This window comes from Diaphorina citri, unplaced genomic scaffold (genome assembly GCF_000475195.1).
Source record: "Diaphorina citri unplaced genomic scaffold, Diaci psyllid genome assembly version 1.1 scaffold510, whole genome shotgun sequence".
NCBI lineage: Eukaryota > Metazoa > Arthropoda > Insecta > Hemiptera > Psyllidae > Diaphorina > Diaphorina citri.
The window spans coordinates 19355-37155 of NW_007377944.1; the positions used below are offsets into that span (position 1 = coordinate 19355).

General features: G+C 37.5%; 4 protein-coding genes across 4 annotated transcripts; 2 read left to right on the top strand and 2 right to left on the bottom strand.

Annotated features, from left to right (window-relative positions):
- Nucleotides 1-1317: 1317 nt before the first annotated feature.
- On the bottom strand, nt 1318-4734 carry LOC103509559 (soluble calcium-activated nucleotidase 1-like). Its single transcript, XM_026823854.1, has 3 exons — nt 4102-4734; nt 2533-2783; nt 1318-1634 (listed from the first exon to the last, which is right to left on the bottom strand). Exons 1-3 carry the CDS (start codon nt 4428-4430, stop codon nt 1318-1320), a joined length of 897 nt encoding a protein of 298 aa, XP_026679655.1. The 5' UTR covers nt 4431-4734.
- LOC103509560 (soluble calcium-activated nucleotidase 1) lies at nt 4687-7037 on the bottom strand. The gene is made up of 5 exons (XM_026823855.1): nt 7029-7037; nt 6280-6589; nt 5455-5612; nt 4888-4944; nt 4687-4719 (listed from the first exon to the last, which is right to left on the bottom strand). The coding sequence occupies exons 1-5, from the start codon at nt 7035-7037 to the stop codon at nt 4687-4689; spliced, it is 567 nt and encodes a 188-aa protein (XP_026679656.1).
- Nucleotides 7038-7657: 620 nt separating this feature from the next.
- Nucleotides 7658-9965, top strand: LOC103509555. The gene is made up of 3 exons (XM_008474178.2): nt 7658-8498; nt 8842-9535; nt 9728-9965. Exons 1-3 carry the CDS (start codon nt 7854-7856, stop codon nt 9832-9834), a joined length of 1446 nt encoding a protein of 481 aa, XP_008472400.1. The 5' UTR covers nt 7658-7853; the 3' UTR covers nt 9835-9965.
- A 598-nt stretch (nt 9966-10563) lies between these two features.
- Nucleotides 10564-17067, top strand: LOC113467599. Its single transcript, XM_026823856.1, has 9 exons — nt 10564-10606; nt 10853-11034; nt 11576-11782; nt 12186-12341; nt 13165-13310; nt 15110-15230; nt 15579-15659; nt 15751-15786; nt 16591-17067. The coding sequence occupies exons 1-9, from the start codon at nt 10564-10566 to the stop codon at nt 16711-16713; spliced, it is 1095 nt and encodes a 364-aa protein (XP_026679657.1). The 3' UTR covers nt 16714-17067.
- The last annotated feature ends 734 nt before the right edge of the window (nt 17068-17801 follow it).

Here is a 17801-nt window from a genome sequence, read left to right on the forward strand (position 1 = left end):
GCGATATATCGATGTATTCGTAAAATTCATACCGAAGTAGGTACCTAATCAATATTTTTCGGCTCTGCTCTTCATATTTGAGTACAATGTCCTCGATTGTTCCCTGGAGTTTGAATCTCTTTGGTCGCGATATATCGATGTATTCGTAAAATTCATACCGAAATAGGTACCTAATCAATATTTTTCGGCTCTGCTCTTCATATTTGAGTACAATGTCCTCGATTGTTCCCTGGAGTTTGAATCTCTTTGGTTGGATGAATAACCCCCGGGGCCTCAAAGTGAGTCCGAGAGATAAACTTGAATCGAACTTTGTGGACCCGGAGTGACCCGGACCTAAATAAATAACCAAAGTCCATGTGGACCATATGTAATTGAACTCCGAGAGATAAACTTGAATCGAACTTTGTGGACCCGGAGTGACCCGGACCTAAATAAATAACCAAAGTCCATGTGGACCATATGTAAAAATATTGTGAGGTTAGGTTTGACTTTAAATCTAGGTACGTACACTTTGGATGATTGGACTTCCGATTATGTTCGTGTTTTATTTAATCTTAGGACAATGATAGGGGTATCTGTCTTGAAAATTCTCTCCTCCTCCTTAAAATGTATTTATTATGATTTCTTCTTTCGCTATCTAATACATAATATGTAGATTAATATACTACCACGAATTTGAAGAAAGTTACTTACTAAAAAACTAACAAATAATTTTATTCCAATACCCACTAAGATTTACCTACATGAAAAAAAGATTGATGCTAGATGTATCAAGTCACAGTCAATCTTTTCCTTAACATAGTTATAAGTACAAATAAATTCGATATTGCTTACATAACACTATTTACAGAAATGTTGTGCTTTTTCTCGCTTTTTTTTAGGATTTATTTATGGAGATCTTATTTACAGAGTGCATGTTCAAGGGGAGTATCGAACCCGTAACTTTTGAACTGCAAGTCCAGGATTTATTTATGGAGATCTTATTTACAGAGTGCATGTTCAAGGGGAGTATCGAACCCGTAACTTTTGAACTGCAAGTCCAATAGTGTTAGAAGTTGCACCATTCGGTTCGGCGTTAAAAATCATATAGGATTGACTATTTACATGCTTATTTGTCAATAGTCCTGTTACCTACATTAAAACGAGTTAACCAGTGCTCAAAAAGTCGAATCGCTGAGTCTAAAGCCTGTGTTTGTTCTCAGAACGGCTAGCTTCCTCTTATCATATTTGCCTTCTTCCATTTAGGGACGATCAGACCTCTGTTGTTACAGTTCCCTCTATTTTACCTCTTACCCTGCCTTCATGGCCACTTGTAACCTAGTTGGTTTTTGGCAATGTCAACAATATGTCTCCAGTCTCCAGCCTACCCGATCTGAATTCCCTCTTAATGCTCATTTTTTGGAGATCATTTTTTTTCCCATCATTATTACCTGGAAACTCAATGTTCAAAGATCTCCTTAAGGTCATATAATTGCTGGTCCAATTCAAATGCATCACTTGACCAGTGTTGGACACTGCTTTCACCCACATTGGATCATAGCTGAGAAATTCCCCAGTTGTGGAGGTCCATTCCTTGCCCATACCTCCTATGTAGAGTGTTTCATCCTTCACTGTGGCCCATTCTGATTTGAAACCTGGGGATAAAGAGAGCGAGTTAAGTCGAGAAATATCAGATATGAAAATAAAGTTCTTTTTTTTTACATTTAGATCAGTGACCCTAAGGCGTCTTCTTCTTTTTCTCTTGTCATATAGAGGTCAATATTAAACAAACTAAGCATCAGCTCCCATGGTGTAGTTATCACTGCACTCGCCCAAGTTAAGTTGAGAAATATCAGATATGAAAATAAAGTTATTTTTTTTTACATTTAGATCAGTGGTCCTAAGGTGTCTTCTTCTTTTTCTCTTGTCATATAGAGGTCAATATTAAACAAACTAAGCATCAGCTCCCATGGTGTAGTTATCACTGCACTCGCCTTGCATGTGGGAGACCCGGTTCGATTCCTGGGGGAGTCAAGAAATTTGTATCGTGCAAATGATTGATTCCGTGACTGGCTGTTGCGGGGCCCACTCAGCCTCGTGAGGAAAATGAGTAGCTATGACACATAGCGACTGGTGCCAGCATGGTAGGTAAATATTGGATTTTAGGATTATTGAGATATTGGGAAAAATCCAATAACACAAAGAAACTGCATTTACATTACATTGAACAAACTAAACCTGCTGAGCCAGCCTAGTTAGCTTGGTTGGTAGTGTTGAGTTGGAGTTCTAATGTAGTAAGAAAAGATCACTTTGAAAATAGAACATTGGAACGAATTTATTTTGTGTAGACTCACCAGGATTATTGAGATATTGGGAAAAATCCAATAACACAAAGAAACTACATTTACATTACATTAAACAAACTAAACCTGCTGAGCCAGCCTAGTTAGCTTGGTTGGTAGCACATCTGCCTTGTAAGCGCTAGGCTGTAATAAAATATGCCGTGTTACCTTACCACTGAACTAAACATGACATTAATATGTAGGTAGGTACCTTTAGGAGACTGTCCATTTCCATCCATGAGTACAACCCAAGGTATAACCATATTGTTTTCTACAATATAAACAATTCCCGTCCTGTCATCAACCGTGAGGAGTTTTCCATCAAACACAACTAACTCAGATAGTTCCATGCCTCTTCCATTGAGACCATAGCCTGATTTCAGCACTGTGGGCTTTTCACTATCCCATATGATGGAAATTTGATCAAAAATAACAACACATTGCTTGCACCGAACATTATTTCTGGCAAAAATTAGTTTAATTTATCACAGATTATGTCAAATAGAATGAACAACATCAGAAACATTATAGTGCTTTCAAAAAGCATGGACTATTCGTTTAGTAGACCACGAAGTTGTACATCATGTACATGGGTATTTTTGATTTATCTTCAGGTAGGTACTTGTCTCAATGAGCTTCGATTCATTCGATTGTAAAAAATCGAACTTTTTCCCCACAACTCTGCGATTTTTTAAAAAACAATATCTATTCCACACTTTTCAAAAACACTACACTATGAACTTTCTACAACGAACGGTTTTACAACTAATAAAATTGGTGAAACCAAATTTTGGAATGACAACTAAACGTTTGTTTATAAGAGATTAGGGATCGCCTTCGATGCAGATATTTGTTTACTTTTTCAAGCAACCTGGTGGATACGTAATTTGTATACAAAAGAAATGATGTTAAATGCAAATTTATGATGGAATAGCCCCGGTTTTTCTCTCTGTACCTATTAGGTACATAGAACACCAAGATTTTGTTTGAATGTATTTTGAACCACAAGTAAATAATTTGAAATTATCCACAAAAGAGAAAGATATTTGAAGTTTCCCAAATTTAAGGCTTCACCAAATAAACACCTAACATTCAACCAATGGTAAAACAACTTTAACTATCTACGTTCCATTAGAAATTTTACAACATGGACCAGCCATCAAAAGTAGGCCGCACATATTACTATGTACTAGGCATACTAGTACTTGTATTAAAATTAGCTAAGTTTACCCATCCCAGAGTTTAGAGTTTACAAACCATTTTGTATATCATAGTACCATTTCCCTCCTTTTCATCTGTTCCTAAAGTAAAAAAGTCCGGGCAACCCTACTAATGAGATCCAGGAAACCCTAGTAAATAATCCTGGATCAAGCGTGTCGGAGAGACGGGTGACGCCCGGCCTATATTAAAGGCCTGTAAAGGGGCTTTTCAGCCCTATCCCGAAAGAACCTGGGAATAATTCAGATAATTATACTAACACGGAAAAGTCCGGGCAACCCTACTAATGAGATCCAGGTAACCCTAGTAAATAATCCTGGATCAAGCGTGTCGGAGAGACGGGCGAAGCCCGGCCTATATTAAAGGCCTGTAAAGGGGCTTTTCAGCCCTATCCCGAAAGAACCTGGGAATAATTCAGATAATTATACTAACACGTTTATTTACTTATTTCTTGAGTGATAAGTTCAACTCAATTTGAAAAGAAAATCATGAATTTGACCAGTTGATTAAAAACTTTGATGGATACAAATCTAATGATGTAGGTAATTTATGAATAGTTTATAATTTATACTTACCTATTCTATACTGAATACCCTGAGCAGTTTGCACAGGTGGAGTCAATGGGTATGTGTTATTGTACATTAAACCTTTGCCCAAACTCTTCAAATAAATATTAGACTCGTAAGGTCCAAATCCAGCTGGTACATGATTGTATGTGGAATGTGAATAGTAGACACACAAGATCAGAGCAAACAATCCAGCAAATGCAATGAGGCTCATTAACTGCACTTGTATCCTAAGTGTACCGTTGCTAACTCTATACACAGTAGGAGCTTTGAATGAGGCCCCCCATTCCTTCAATAATGGATTCATACCACCATTAGCAGACATTTTAATTTATTCTTTTATTTCAATCTACAGTTGGTAGTTTCCTTCAGGAGGTAAAATTAATTTATTTGGTATGTATCTAGGTAAAATACTGAATCTCAAAAATTTTATGATTTTAAAATGAGATCATGTTAACTAATTTAAAAATTATTTTTTTCTTTTTTATTTGATCTAAAAGACTAGTTTCAATTCATTAGGTAGTCATTTAGATTACTTTTGATACTATTACCATACATTTCTGCTATCCCTTTTAATTTTTTCAAGTTTGATAGATTATTGACATATGATTGATCTGAAACAGAAGAAAAATATGGTATTAGTATCATGACTTGCTTGTTTGTAAAAGTAATTATTGACTGGTTATCCTTAATAATCTGATGTAGTTAGCTACAAAATTGGATTTTTTTTTTTTTTTTTTTTTTTTTTTTTACCCCCCCCCAGAGAAATTTTTTGAATTTACGTAAAAAAAGAAACTCGAATATCCATGCGTGGGTATCACTTCTCCTATGTAGGTAACCTGTGAGTGAACAAAAAGAGGCGTTAAGGTGTGTCCAAACGTAGTCGGCGAGATGAATCTATGGTGAATCGAGGCAGTGTGGATGTTATGTTAAGGTGTGTCCAAAACATAGTCGACGGGCCGTCGATCGACGAGGCGATTCTATGTTGTTGAGGCAATGTGGACAGTTCAGTCGACATCAATCGACTATGTGCGGACACACCTTTACAAAGTCTTTCACAGAGGGTCGAGTTCACATGCTTTCCGGCACACTCCATTTGATAAGGGTAAAGGTTTACCTTGCCCTTGGGATCAGTTTAACTTGAAGATACCATTTACTGATGAAATTTGTAAGGAGTTATTTCTCGAGAACCACTTAGATTGCTTGGAAAAAAAAAGAAAAAAACGAGATACTTTCGCAAGATTTAGAGTCAATTTTACTATATTTCATTGTGACTTACCATGTCTATTTCACGTAGGTACACCGAACTAAATTATCGCTACTTACGAATTAGAGCTCCTAGAACTTACCATGACGTTAGTAAAGTTAGAATCTGTCGAGAGAAGCACATTGGTAGCCATTCTCTCATCTGTTACTTCATCGTACTTGAAATGGGAACTCCGCCTCGGTAGGAAGAACCAACGCTGATGATACTCACTCCATACACCTGACTCGTGAATCATGTAACCTGACGACAAACGCAAGTGATGAAGGTCAGAATCGAAACTTTTTGTTCATGTTGTAATAAAGTAGACAATCAGTAAAGGTAGAAACACTCTACCATCACGTCACGTGAAGTCAGAAAGATGTAGTTCAAAGTTTCACGTCACGTGACGTTCAGGACAGCCACACTACTATCACGTTACATGGATAGTAGTGTGGGTGTCCTGAAGGAAATTACCTATAGTATTATGGGAAAACTTTAAATTAAACTACACCTTTCTGACTCCCCATGACTTCACGTGACGTGACGTGATGGTAGTGTGTTTCTACCTTAACACGTCACTTATGTAAATAGAAGATCTGCATCATTTCATGGCCTGGAAGTCTAGCGTGCCTGCCTTGTAAGCGGGTTCAATTCCTGTCTGTGATGAACTTTATCCTAAACAGATAAGGTTTGTTCTCAGAACGGCTAGCTTCCTCTTATCATATTTGCCTTCTTCCATTTAGGGACGATCAGACCTCTGTTGTTACAGTTCCCTCTATTTTACCTCTTACCCTGCCTTCATGGCCACTTGTAACCTAGTTGGTTTTTGGCAATGTCAACAATATGTCTCCAGTCTCCAGCCTACCCGATCTGAATTCCCTCTTAATGCTCATTTTTTGGAGATCATTTTTTTTCCCATCATTATTACCTGGAAACTCAATGTTCAAAGATCTCCTTAAGGTCATATAATTGCTGGTCCAATTCAAATGCATCACTTGACCAGTGTTGGACACTGCTTTCACCCACATTGGATCATAGCTGAGAAATTCCCCAGTTGTGGAGGTCCATTCCTTGCCCATACCTCCTATGTAGAGTGTTTCATCCTTCACTGTGGCCCATTCTGATTTGAAACCTGAGGATAAAGAGAGCAAGTTAAGTTGAGAAATATCAGATATGAAAATAAAGTTATTTTTTTTTACATTTAGATCAGTGGTCCTAAGGTGTCTTCTTCTTTTTCTCTTGTCATATAGAGGTCAATATTAAACAAACTAAGCATCAGCTCCCATGGTGTAGTTATCACTGCACTCGCCTTGCATGTGGGAGACCCGGTTCGATTCCTGGGGGAGTCAAGTTACCGGACCGTGACTGGACCTTGACTGGCACTATAGTGTGAATCAGGCTTAAGGCAGACGCGCTACATTCCAAGCTAACTAGGCTTAGCTGAAATTTTCAGTCCCTGATTCTAAGTAGGCTTCTACAACGGAGCCCTGACCCTCGACAATAGCCTAGTCCCGACCCAAGAGGAAATGAACAAACCATGCTACTCAATGTAAAAGAAGGTTGATGATTTCGGCAGGAGTCGATAGTTCAGGGTCTAGACTAGGGTCAATGGTCTATGCGGTCCATGGGTCCCAGTTGTGGACAAGCAATAAGTAGGTAAGTTTTCGAAGGTCATACCTGTAGCATAGCACGGTGGACCCTGATATTTACAAAAAAATTGCTTACGGAACAATGCACCTGGATAGGTACATAGCTAAAGTTGGGATGGACATTTGGCTGATTTGGCATGTGCCTTAGTTCATAGGTAGAGGTGAGTACCTAACCCTAAATGTCAAGTAGATAGGTAGTTTTAGTAGTTCCAGTACCTTTGTTTTCAGTACCGTTAGTACCTCAGAACTAAGCATTTCATAACATAGAGCACCTATAACAAGTCACACGGTCACTTAAAGCTAGGTACCTATACCTATACTAACCTATTATAGGTATACCTAATTTTTACTTTAATTCTTTTGAGTTGAGATCTAATTCGTCAGTACCTACTATGGCAGTTTGGCGTATCATGCTATTTACTGCTGTGGTTCTGGGTAAGTTTTTTTTTTTTATGTACCTACGAATTCGTGCTAGATAAGTAACTAGGTACCTAATACCTACTCATATTGTAACTGTTTGTGTTCTCTTGGCTAGACCAGACGGCAAAAAGGGTAATCGTGAAAATTATGGAGAGGTTTTGCCCACTTCGTGTACGGGAGACTTGGTCGCGCCGCGTCGGTCGGTTTTAGAACCAACAGCTTTAGAGCCAACCTCATTTATTACTCTCAAATTTTACAGCAGCCATCTCATTAACAGTATCTCCACTTCACAAACCTTCACATTCACAATTTTAACTACGCACCAAAAAAGTCCAACACGACACACTACAAAACATACCAAGTACTTACATTAATTTAACCCACAAACCTAATCTGTAAGTATTTTCATACATCTGATAATCTAGACCGGAAAATGTCTAGATCTGATGAAATTCAGCTTGCCAGTACCAGTAACAATGAGTTCAATAGCACAACAAACAATTCTAATATTCATAACTCATCTACTGACACCGTTACTAGTCCAACAATTAAGAGAGATGTAAAAAGTGTTCATCCGGCGAAAACAAATCGAGATTACAATGGAAACCTCTATCAGAGTATCCTTAGAATGCGGAACGACCCATCACTATCAATGCATGACACCATTACTGAAAACAATGAAAATTCTGATGAAGGGTTTTATGATTTATGTAATGTTCATGCTTTTGTCGAATTATTTGGAGATGGATTCAAACGCTTAACGGATATTATCTCGAACCAGTGTTCGAAAATTGCAAATGAAATCAAAGGTTCCAACAATGAAAAAGCTGACAATCAGTCGAATGATAATGAAACACAACTGAGTTCAAACATAAAGATTACACCTTCTGGATCATTGCTGAACAGAAACTTTGCAGAGGCGTTGAGAGCTCTTGATAAGGTGGAAAACTTTTATTATTCGTCTCACAATGGTGAAGACTTTAGTATGGATTTGTCCGAGAGGGTGGCGGAACTAGAGGAAACGGTCATGAGGCACTCCGTACTGCTCAATGATTCTTACAAATCTTATTGGTTCTTGGTAAGTACTTATAGGTACCTATACCTACTTGTATTATGTTGAAATAGGATATTCAATCTAGTAGGTATCTTCATACTTTTTAGGTGGCGGGCGTCAATTGGAAAAATATCTAATGCTCTATATTGCCGAAAAGGCGAAATAAATGCAGAGAAGGATAGGGAAAAGGAAGTCGAGAATTGCTTTTAATGTGGTCCCAGAGGAAATCAAATGAAGGTGATAAAACGAGAGAAAAGGAATATTCAATCTAGTAGGTATCTTCATACTTTTTAGGTGGCGGGCGTCAATTGGAAAAATATCTAATGCTCTATATTTTATAACCTTTCACTCCTGATCTATTTTATAGGTGAAGCGGGTTCGAACAATCCAAAATAATCTCAAGAGATTGGAAAAAATTCTACTCCAAGTCAAAGATACTCAAGGTGTAATCAAAAGCAATCAAGAAGAAATAAGAGCAAATATAGGACAGATTAAAATCAACCAGGAGGAAATAAAACGGAGGCATGAAGAAATTAAACAAAATCAAGATCTTGTCAAAGTCACACAGGAAAGAATATTAAAAACTCAAAATGCTTTGATGGACAATAGTTGCTGCTGTGTGTTCAAAAAGTCAAACAAAAGCGAGATAAACAGTGAAAACGTCGAAAATGGCGTTAACGAGGACAACAGTAAAAGCAGTAGACCAAATTTGAGCTTTTACAATTTCAACTGTAGCATACCGAACACTATACAAATGTTTGAGATGACACCCAAAGCCATGGTTTGTCACCTTATTAGTTCAAAGGAGTCTTTCAAATCGACAGTAGATTTTTCTAACCAAGATGGGGAAAATTCAAATAAAGAATCGCTAAACAAAACTGCCCTTGAACAGGACGATTCAAATAATGGAACGAAACTTGAACAAGTGAAAAATGCAAACATTGACTTTAAATTTGTCGATTCAAATATTCAAGAAATTGATGAGCCCACAAACAAAATGGACAGCTCAAAAACTGAGAGTGAAAACCATGAGTGTAACAGTCCAAGTGTTCAAGAACAAGGTACCTTAAATCAAGACGAACAGGACGATTCAAATAATGGAACGAAACTTGAACAAGTGAAAAATGCAAATATTGACTTTAAATTTGTCGATTCAAATATTCAAGAAATTGATGAGCCCGCAAACAAAATGGACAGCTCAAAAACTGAGAGTGAAAACCATGAGTGTAACAGTCCAAGTGTTCAAGAACAAGGTACCTTAAATGAAGAGACTAAAACATCAGATCATACTGCAAATGACGGTGACTGTTCAAGTAACCAAGAACAAATCGATGCAAATAAAATAGAAAACGCCGCATGAGCTGGCAAATGAAACTGTCCAAGATAACTAAACGAATTACCTAACTCACTAGATATTGATGGAGGTTATTGTTAATGACTCGGAACTGAATATATGAGTGGAAACTGATTTATTACAAAACTTATGTCACACCTGAATATTTTTTTTGTCTAGTGAGAAAGGTGTGGGTACTAAACTTTAGAAGTGGGGTAGGCGAAAATAAAAAAAAAATGCATTCATATACCTAGATTTTTCCAGTCGGAAATGACCATAAAAATGTATCTCCCTCCCCCAAAGGCCATAAATATGTATAGACCCGATAATGGGAAATGGGAATTATCATTGCTCATTCCTATGAATATTTTATGAACACATAAACTGAAATCCTCAAAGCAGACCATCATAAAACGGATGGCAATTCGGATTTCCAGTAATAAAAAATATCTTATTGGAGATTTCCGACTTGCGAGTTTATTTTCCACTGTACGTAAATTATAAATGGCAGTGCACGTAATAAATTTTTACTCCTTGTAACTAATAAATTTTTACTCCTTGTAACTGCCTACCTGGTATCTACATAGATTATTACCTCCGTTAGGGTAGAGGTAGAAAATGAACATCATTAATAGGTAGATACACGCAGGTATTATAACAGTATGTATTGTCTCGTACATCAGGAGGTAAACGCCCTGTAAGGCTGTAATAAATATTATCAGGATCTAAATAATTCCCAAGGCCAAGTAATGAATCATGATATTTTTCTATAGTTGTACAAAATCTTGTCTGTGTATAGGTAATAGTAATTGTCTGATTCTCACTCCAGAGGATCCATAATTAAAACTTACGTTTTTTATACAATAAGCTATAAGCATGACATGCACCTATACATTGTATAGGTGTAGCTACTTAAATAATAACCTTTGTACCTATACCTACAAAGTCAAACAGGCAAAAGTACCGACCTATGTGTCCAATTTTCACGACCGACCTAGGTAGATCTTTCAACTTTCTTGATTACCAGTGACATCATTTCCGGCAGTCCAATCTGCCACTCCACCGTCTTGCTCAGACGTGAAGAAGTTGGGAACACTTCAAAACATAACCAAAGAGGACATCAAAGCTTTGAAAGAAGCAAACGATCTGGACGCTTGTGTTGTTTTTCTAGGCAAGGACCAGCTACCTCTGGATGTGGAAACGGCTCTGTGGAAACTAATTGTAGAGGTAATTGACATAGAGGAGAACCCTTGTTAGCTTATAGCACATAGCAGTATAGGTAGTTTGCCCGGCAGTGCACGTAATAAATTTTTACTCCTTGTACCTACCTACCTGGTATCTACATCTTAGATTATTACCTCCGTTAGGGTAGAGGTAGAAAATGGACATCATTAATAGGTAGATAGATACACGCAGGTATTATAACAGTATGTATTGTCTCGTACATCAGGAGGTAAACGCCCTGTAAGGCTGTAATAAATATTATCAGGATCTAAATAATTCCCAAGCCCAAGTGATGAATCATGATATTTTTCTATAGTTTTGTACAAAATCTTGTCTGTGTATAATAGTAATGGACTGATTCTCATCCCAGAGGATCCATAATTAAAACTTATGTTTTTTTATACAATAAGCTATAAGCATGTATAGGTGTAGCTACTTAAATAATAACCTTTGTACCTATACCTACAAAGTCAAACAGGCAAAAGTACCTACCTATATGTCCAATTTTCACGACCGACCTAGGTAGATCTTTCAACTTTCTTGATTACCAGTGACATCATTTCCGGCAGTCCAATCTGCCACTCCACCGTCTTGCTCAGACGTGAAGAAGTTGGGAACACTTCAAAACATAACCAAAGAGGACATCAAAGCTTTGAAAGAAGCAAACGATCTGGACGCTTGTGTTGTTTTTCTAGGCAAGGACCAGCTACCTCTGGATGTGGAAACGGCTCTGTGGAAACTAATTGTAGAGGTAATTGACATAGAGGAGAACCCTTGTTAGCTTATAGCACATAGCAGTATAGTTTGCCTGTCTTGTCTTGTATGCACCCAGATTGCACTAGGTTGGGGGTAAATTTCCGCCCCGGGTGAACTGTATTCTAAACAGATAAAGTTCGTTTGAGGAACGTCTGACATAATATCCTATCTTCCCTCTGCCTTTCAAGGTTCTAGTTTTTACAATTTACAGTTTCCTTTACCTAAAGGTATCAAACCTCTTTTTTTTTATGTTTGCTCGGTTTTGATTCAATTTGGCTCAAACTTACCTTCATTGTCCGCATTGGTTCATTTCCAGTTTTTTGGTGGAAGTGAGAAGCTCGGTTTTGATTCAATTTGGCTCAAACTTACCTTCATTGTCCGCATTGGTTCATTTCCAGTTTTTTGGTGGAAGTGAGAACATTCCAGATGAAAGTCTTCGCGTGTTGGGCTGGATTATTTCTGGAATACCGGTGCAAGATTTCAAGAACATTTCCTTCAATGATATTGATACCATCGCGGCCTTTGGAACCTACCGAAATCTATCTCAGGCTCAGGTGAGTAACAACACAAGTATAAACAATCACTATGAAAAGATAATATCTGATAGCTATTAAAAAGTTGAGTAGGTAAGAACGAAGATTTTGGAATGACCGGAATCCAAGATATAGTGGAGGGTTCATACATTGTGTGTTGCTCATTGCATACACAGTTACAATATTAGGCGTTCATACAAATTGTTTCTCTATCATTGCGGACCTAATACCTACCTATCTGATAGCTATTAAAAAGTTGAGGTACCTAAGAACGAAGATTTTGGAATGAAAGATATAGGTATAAGGTATTGTAGTACCGTGGAGGGTTCATACATTGTGTGTTGCTCATTGCATACACAGTTACAATATTAGGCGTTCATACAAATTGTTTCTCTATCATTGCGGAATAATCCCGGTTCCCAAGTATTTGTGGCTTGTTGAGATTTCGTTACACCACCATATTTCGGAAGTAGGTATGTAAATAGATACCTATTTCCTAATATACCTGTTGTCAATTATTTACGTCTTCTTATTTGACGAACTGCTAAATAATTTCATGTCTATTATTGTCGTAAGCACTTGATTTGATCAGCAGAACGTGTGTTATCCAATTTTCGTTGTTTCCTTCATTTTTCTCAGCTTTTCGCTCTCAAAGAGTCGGTTCAAGACCAGTGGAGCGGAAAAGCGCCCGAGGACTTCACTGGCTATACCTGTTGTCAATTATTTACGTCTTCTTATTTGACGAACTGCTAAATAATTTCATGTCTATTATTGTCGTAAGCACTTGATTTGGTCAGCAGAACGTGTGTTATCCAATTTTCGATGTTTCCTTCATTTTTCTCAGCTTTTCGCTCTCAAAGAGTCGGTTCAAGACCAGTGGAGCGGAAAAGCGCCCGAGGACTTCACTGGCTATGATTTGGCAGCTCTTCGAAATATTTTATGCGCTTACAACAGCACTGAAATTGCATCCATTCATGCAGATGCTTACAAGTAAGATATAAGTAGACGTAAACGATAATATAAGATTGAAGTGGGTGGTCATTTTACAATAATGTACAAAATGAAAAAAACAGAGCTCAGCTAAAGAAAATTAATTTTCATCTTTCACTTTTAATCAGCAGGGAGGAAAAAGTCAAAGTACCTTTGATAACTTCAAGGCCTTTCACTTAAGGTAGGAAATTGCATCCATTCATGCAGATGCTTACAAGTAAGATACAAGTAGACGTAGAGGATAATATAAGATTGAAGTGGGTGGTCATTTTACGATAATGTACAAAATGAAAAAAACAGAGCTCAGCTAAAGAAAATTAATTTTCATCTTTCACTTTTAATCAGCAGGGAGGAAAAAGTCAAAGTACCTTTGATAACTTCAAGGCCTTTCACTTAAGGTATCTTTGAACTGCTCGTAAATGTAGGCAATTATGTTTTTGTGTTCTTTCTAGTGTTCTGCACTTGCTGCTGTTCTTTTTCCATAGCGTTTTACTCTCTCCTTCTCTTCTTCTTCCCATTTCCTTTACCTCGCGCGTTTCCTTTTTCATATTTCTTTTTAGCTTCCTCATTTTTTTTTCTTCCTGGTCTTTTGCTTGTTTTACTTCAAATTAGAATATTTCATTTATTTTACTCATCAGGATTATAATTTTCTTTCTTGTTTATGTTCAGGACTCCCTTTTCATATGTTTTTGTGTTCTTTCTTGTGTTCTGCACTTGCTGCTGTTCTTTTTCCATAGCGTTTTACTTTCTTCTTCTTCTTCTTCCCATTTCCTTTACCTCGCGCGTTTCCTTTTTCATATTTCTTTTTAGCTTCCTCATTTTTTTTTTTCTTCCTGGTCTTTTGTTTGTTTTACTTCAAATTAGAATATTTCATTTATTTTACTCATCAGGATTATAATTTTCTTTCTTGTTTATGTTCAGGACTCCCTTTTCCCAAGACTATTCTTACATCTCTCTCTCTCTCTCTCTCTCTTCCTCTGATTATTTACTTGAGCTAAGACATACCTAGCAACAGGCACAGAATTATTAAAATTTACTAAAATTAGAGTCCGCGGAACCTACTCTAGAGGGAAGTCTCCTTTCTGTGGGCTGGTCGGTCCTTTTATTTTTCCATTTTCCTTGATGCCCATTATACTCGTATTCACATGAAACAACATTTTGAGTTTTTTCGGCATATTCTACTAAGGTACGGAAAACGAAGGGCTTAATCTCACTAAACCAGGGACATACCATAGGATGATAAACATTCAAAGGAGAGAACACCGAAAAGGCGAAATAAATGCAAAGAAGGATAGGGAAAAGGAAGTCGAGCATTGCTTTTAATGTGGTCCCAGAGGAAATCAAATGAAGGTGATAAAACGAGAGAAAAGGAAGTAAAAAATGAAGAATTTTCTAGAGAAATGTAGTGACGTCATAGTTATAGGGGTATATTTATGTATGGTGGATCTATTCCCCTCAAAGAGGCCATGTGTAAGCCGACATTTATTTTTAAGAAAATCCCTTTCCGCCTGTGTCTCTCCCTTTCCGCTTTTGTCCATAGCTAACTGTTGAAATAAATTTCGGACATTTCCAGTTAATTTTAGTATTATAGATTACAGACTCGGGCCTTAAACTCAGGCCTAGAGTTAGAATTAGGAGGTAACAGTTATGTCTTCATCGCATAACTATTTCAAGTTTAACTCGAAACTATAAACTTTGCCCTGATTTATTTATTTAAAGTATAAAGTGAATGACTATTGGGTATCTAAATCAGATGACTTCCAAATATATTTAATCGTTAATCGTACTCAAATTCACAGGGACGCAGCTGCGGAATTGTCAACATTGAAAGGATGTCCTGCTGAGGTGTACGAAGCATTGGCACTCTTGGCTACTGATATCAAAGGTTTCAATGATCCCTCTACCTGGACCAATACGCAGGTAATCAAACTTACACTTTAATTGGTTATACATATAATGACACCAATAAAAGTCCCATGACCACATGTATGTGGCTTGCCAGACCATTTTCGTCGCCCGCGAAGCTCTTTGGGTGGGCCCCATCGGGCTTCATTTTCGCTCTTTTACTATGGGGTGGACTCCGAAAATGTGGAGCATCCATCTTCCCCCGAAATTCTTGGATACGGGCCTCTTAACCTGTGTATGTGGCCCGCGAAGTACCTGCTAATGTAGCATGTGGCCCGCATACACATGGAAGTTGGAAATCCCTGGTATAAATTAATAAAATTGTTTTGTAGCTAGCTATCATTGTTTGGTTGCTTCCCTCAGGTGACTGCTGTGGGCTGTGTTCTCAATGGACTGACCAATTTGGAACAGATACCAGCTAAAGCTATGGAGGGTCTAACCTCATCCATTGTGGCCTTCGAGCATAAAACTAATAAATTTGACAATTGTTCATGAATAAAATAATGTTAGCCCGATACACCTTTTGAACTTTGCCTCCATTGTGGCCTGTCTTAACCCGACCGTTCTACAGGTAATCTTAACCCATTGCGAGCCATCCTAGTTAGCTCATAATATTAAACAACCTGTGTCTTTTTCCTTCCTACGATCTACGCTACGTATTAAGTAAGAACGAAAATTAGTGGATGTCTATATATTTCATAAACTGTGTGTTGCATATTGCATATACAGATGTAATACCAGGCACTCATACAAATTGTTCCCCTTAAAACAGAGGAATCTCATGAATGTCAGCTTAGTTAGCTTGAAGGATAGAGCGTCTGCTCTGTAAGCGCTAGGTCACGGGTTCGACTCCTGCCCGGGGTAAATTTTATCTTAAACAAGTTTTTCGTTTTCACAATTCTTTTTTTGTGCCTAGTTGCCTACATAGGTACTTGCATAGTTTTCGCGAATACTTTGGGACTTTGGCGGATGTAATTTTTCTCACAGTGGAAAATAACAACCTCGTTTTATTTCAGGGCATGACCACAAGCCAGATCGGTAATTTTCCCGCCAGTGCGGCCTCAGCTTTGAACTCTGCCCAGAGAAATGTCATGGAGTATGCCAAGATTAAACTCATCAATGCCAAGTTGGAAAAGTAGTGGTATAAATCTCCCAAATTGGAAAAAATGTTATATAAAATACGATTGCTTTTAAGTTTTTTAATGGATCAATTTCACTATAGAACCCTACTTAGATTTAAAAAGTTCTAGGTACACAATTCTTTTTTGTGCCTAGTTGCCTACATAGGTACTTGCATAGTTTTTGCGAATACTTTGGGACTTTTGCGGATGCAATTTTTCTCACAGTAGAAAATAACAACCTCGTTTTATTTCAGGGCATGACCACAAGCCAGATTGGTAATTTTCCCGCCAGTGCGGCCTCAGCTTTGAACTCTGCCCAGAGAAATGTTATGGAGTATGCCAAGATTAAACTCATCAATGCCAAGTTGGAAAAGTAGGTAGTGGCATAAATCTCGCACATTGGAAAAATTGTTATATAAAATACGATTGCTTTTAAGTTTTTTAATGGATCAATTTCACTATAGAACCCTACTTAGATTTAAAAAGTTCTAGGTACATTATCCATAGGTAGCTATAAAATAGTTGGTAAGTAAAAAAGATGGGTAGTGAATTATGGACCGACTCTATCTTTGTTTGTCTGTCTAAATATCTAAATTGTTGGAGAAAACTAAAATAGATAGACAAAATGATTGCGATGAAAATGAAAAGCACTTTAATTTCTTCCTTCCTTTCTCTCCTTCTTATTCTTGGGTTTCTTTCAGTTGACCCTAGGAACAATTATCAACCCCCCTCTCCCTATTTCTTTAGTTTATCAGTCAATCAGTCTATTTATGGTCTTATTTCATTGATGTATTTATGTTGACCCTAGCAAGACTAGTAACAAGCCAACAAGGTTCCTCATCCCATTCTCTGTCTGTCTCTTAATCTCTCTCTCTCATAATTTTACAAATACACTATAGCAGGGATGGCCACTAACCTTACCTTCGGTAGCTGCAATCCTATAAAGCCGATTCGGGGCGAAATTTTTGAAAATTTTGGTCTACAATCTTCGGAATTCAGTCTCATGGAAATTCTGATACTATTCAGAAGAAAAAAATCAACAAGTATGCACCATGGTTAGAGAGCCGCACAAGATCGACGATGAGACCTTATTCCTCGCGGCTCGTTATGGCCACCCCTGCACCCTGCACTATAGGTTAGGTTACAGTACCTACTACCTACTAGCCATGCTATACAGTAGGGAGAATCAAACACCGTGTTACCTACCTACCTACCTAGGTATTTGTTTTTCAATTTGCATCATGAATAAAATATTCGCCCGGCTTGTCGGCGAGCTCTTTCGGCTTACATAAAATCCAACAGTCATTTGTGAGTAAAATAATGTCTCTTAAGTATAAAAATATTGATATCTAGGTGTTATCTAACGTTCTTAACTTTAATAGTAGAGCTTAAACATAAATCCTTATAAGTAGGTACTTGGAAATTACTATATATTATTAGTAATGTAAGTCAGTAACGTAGCGTG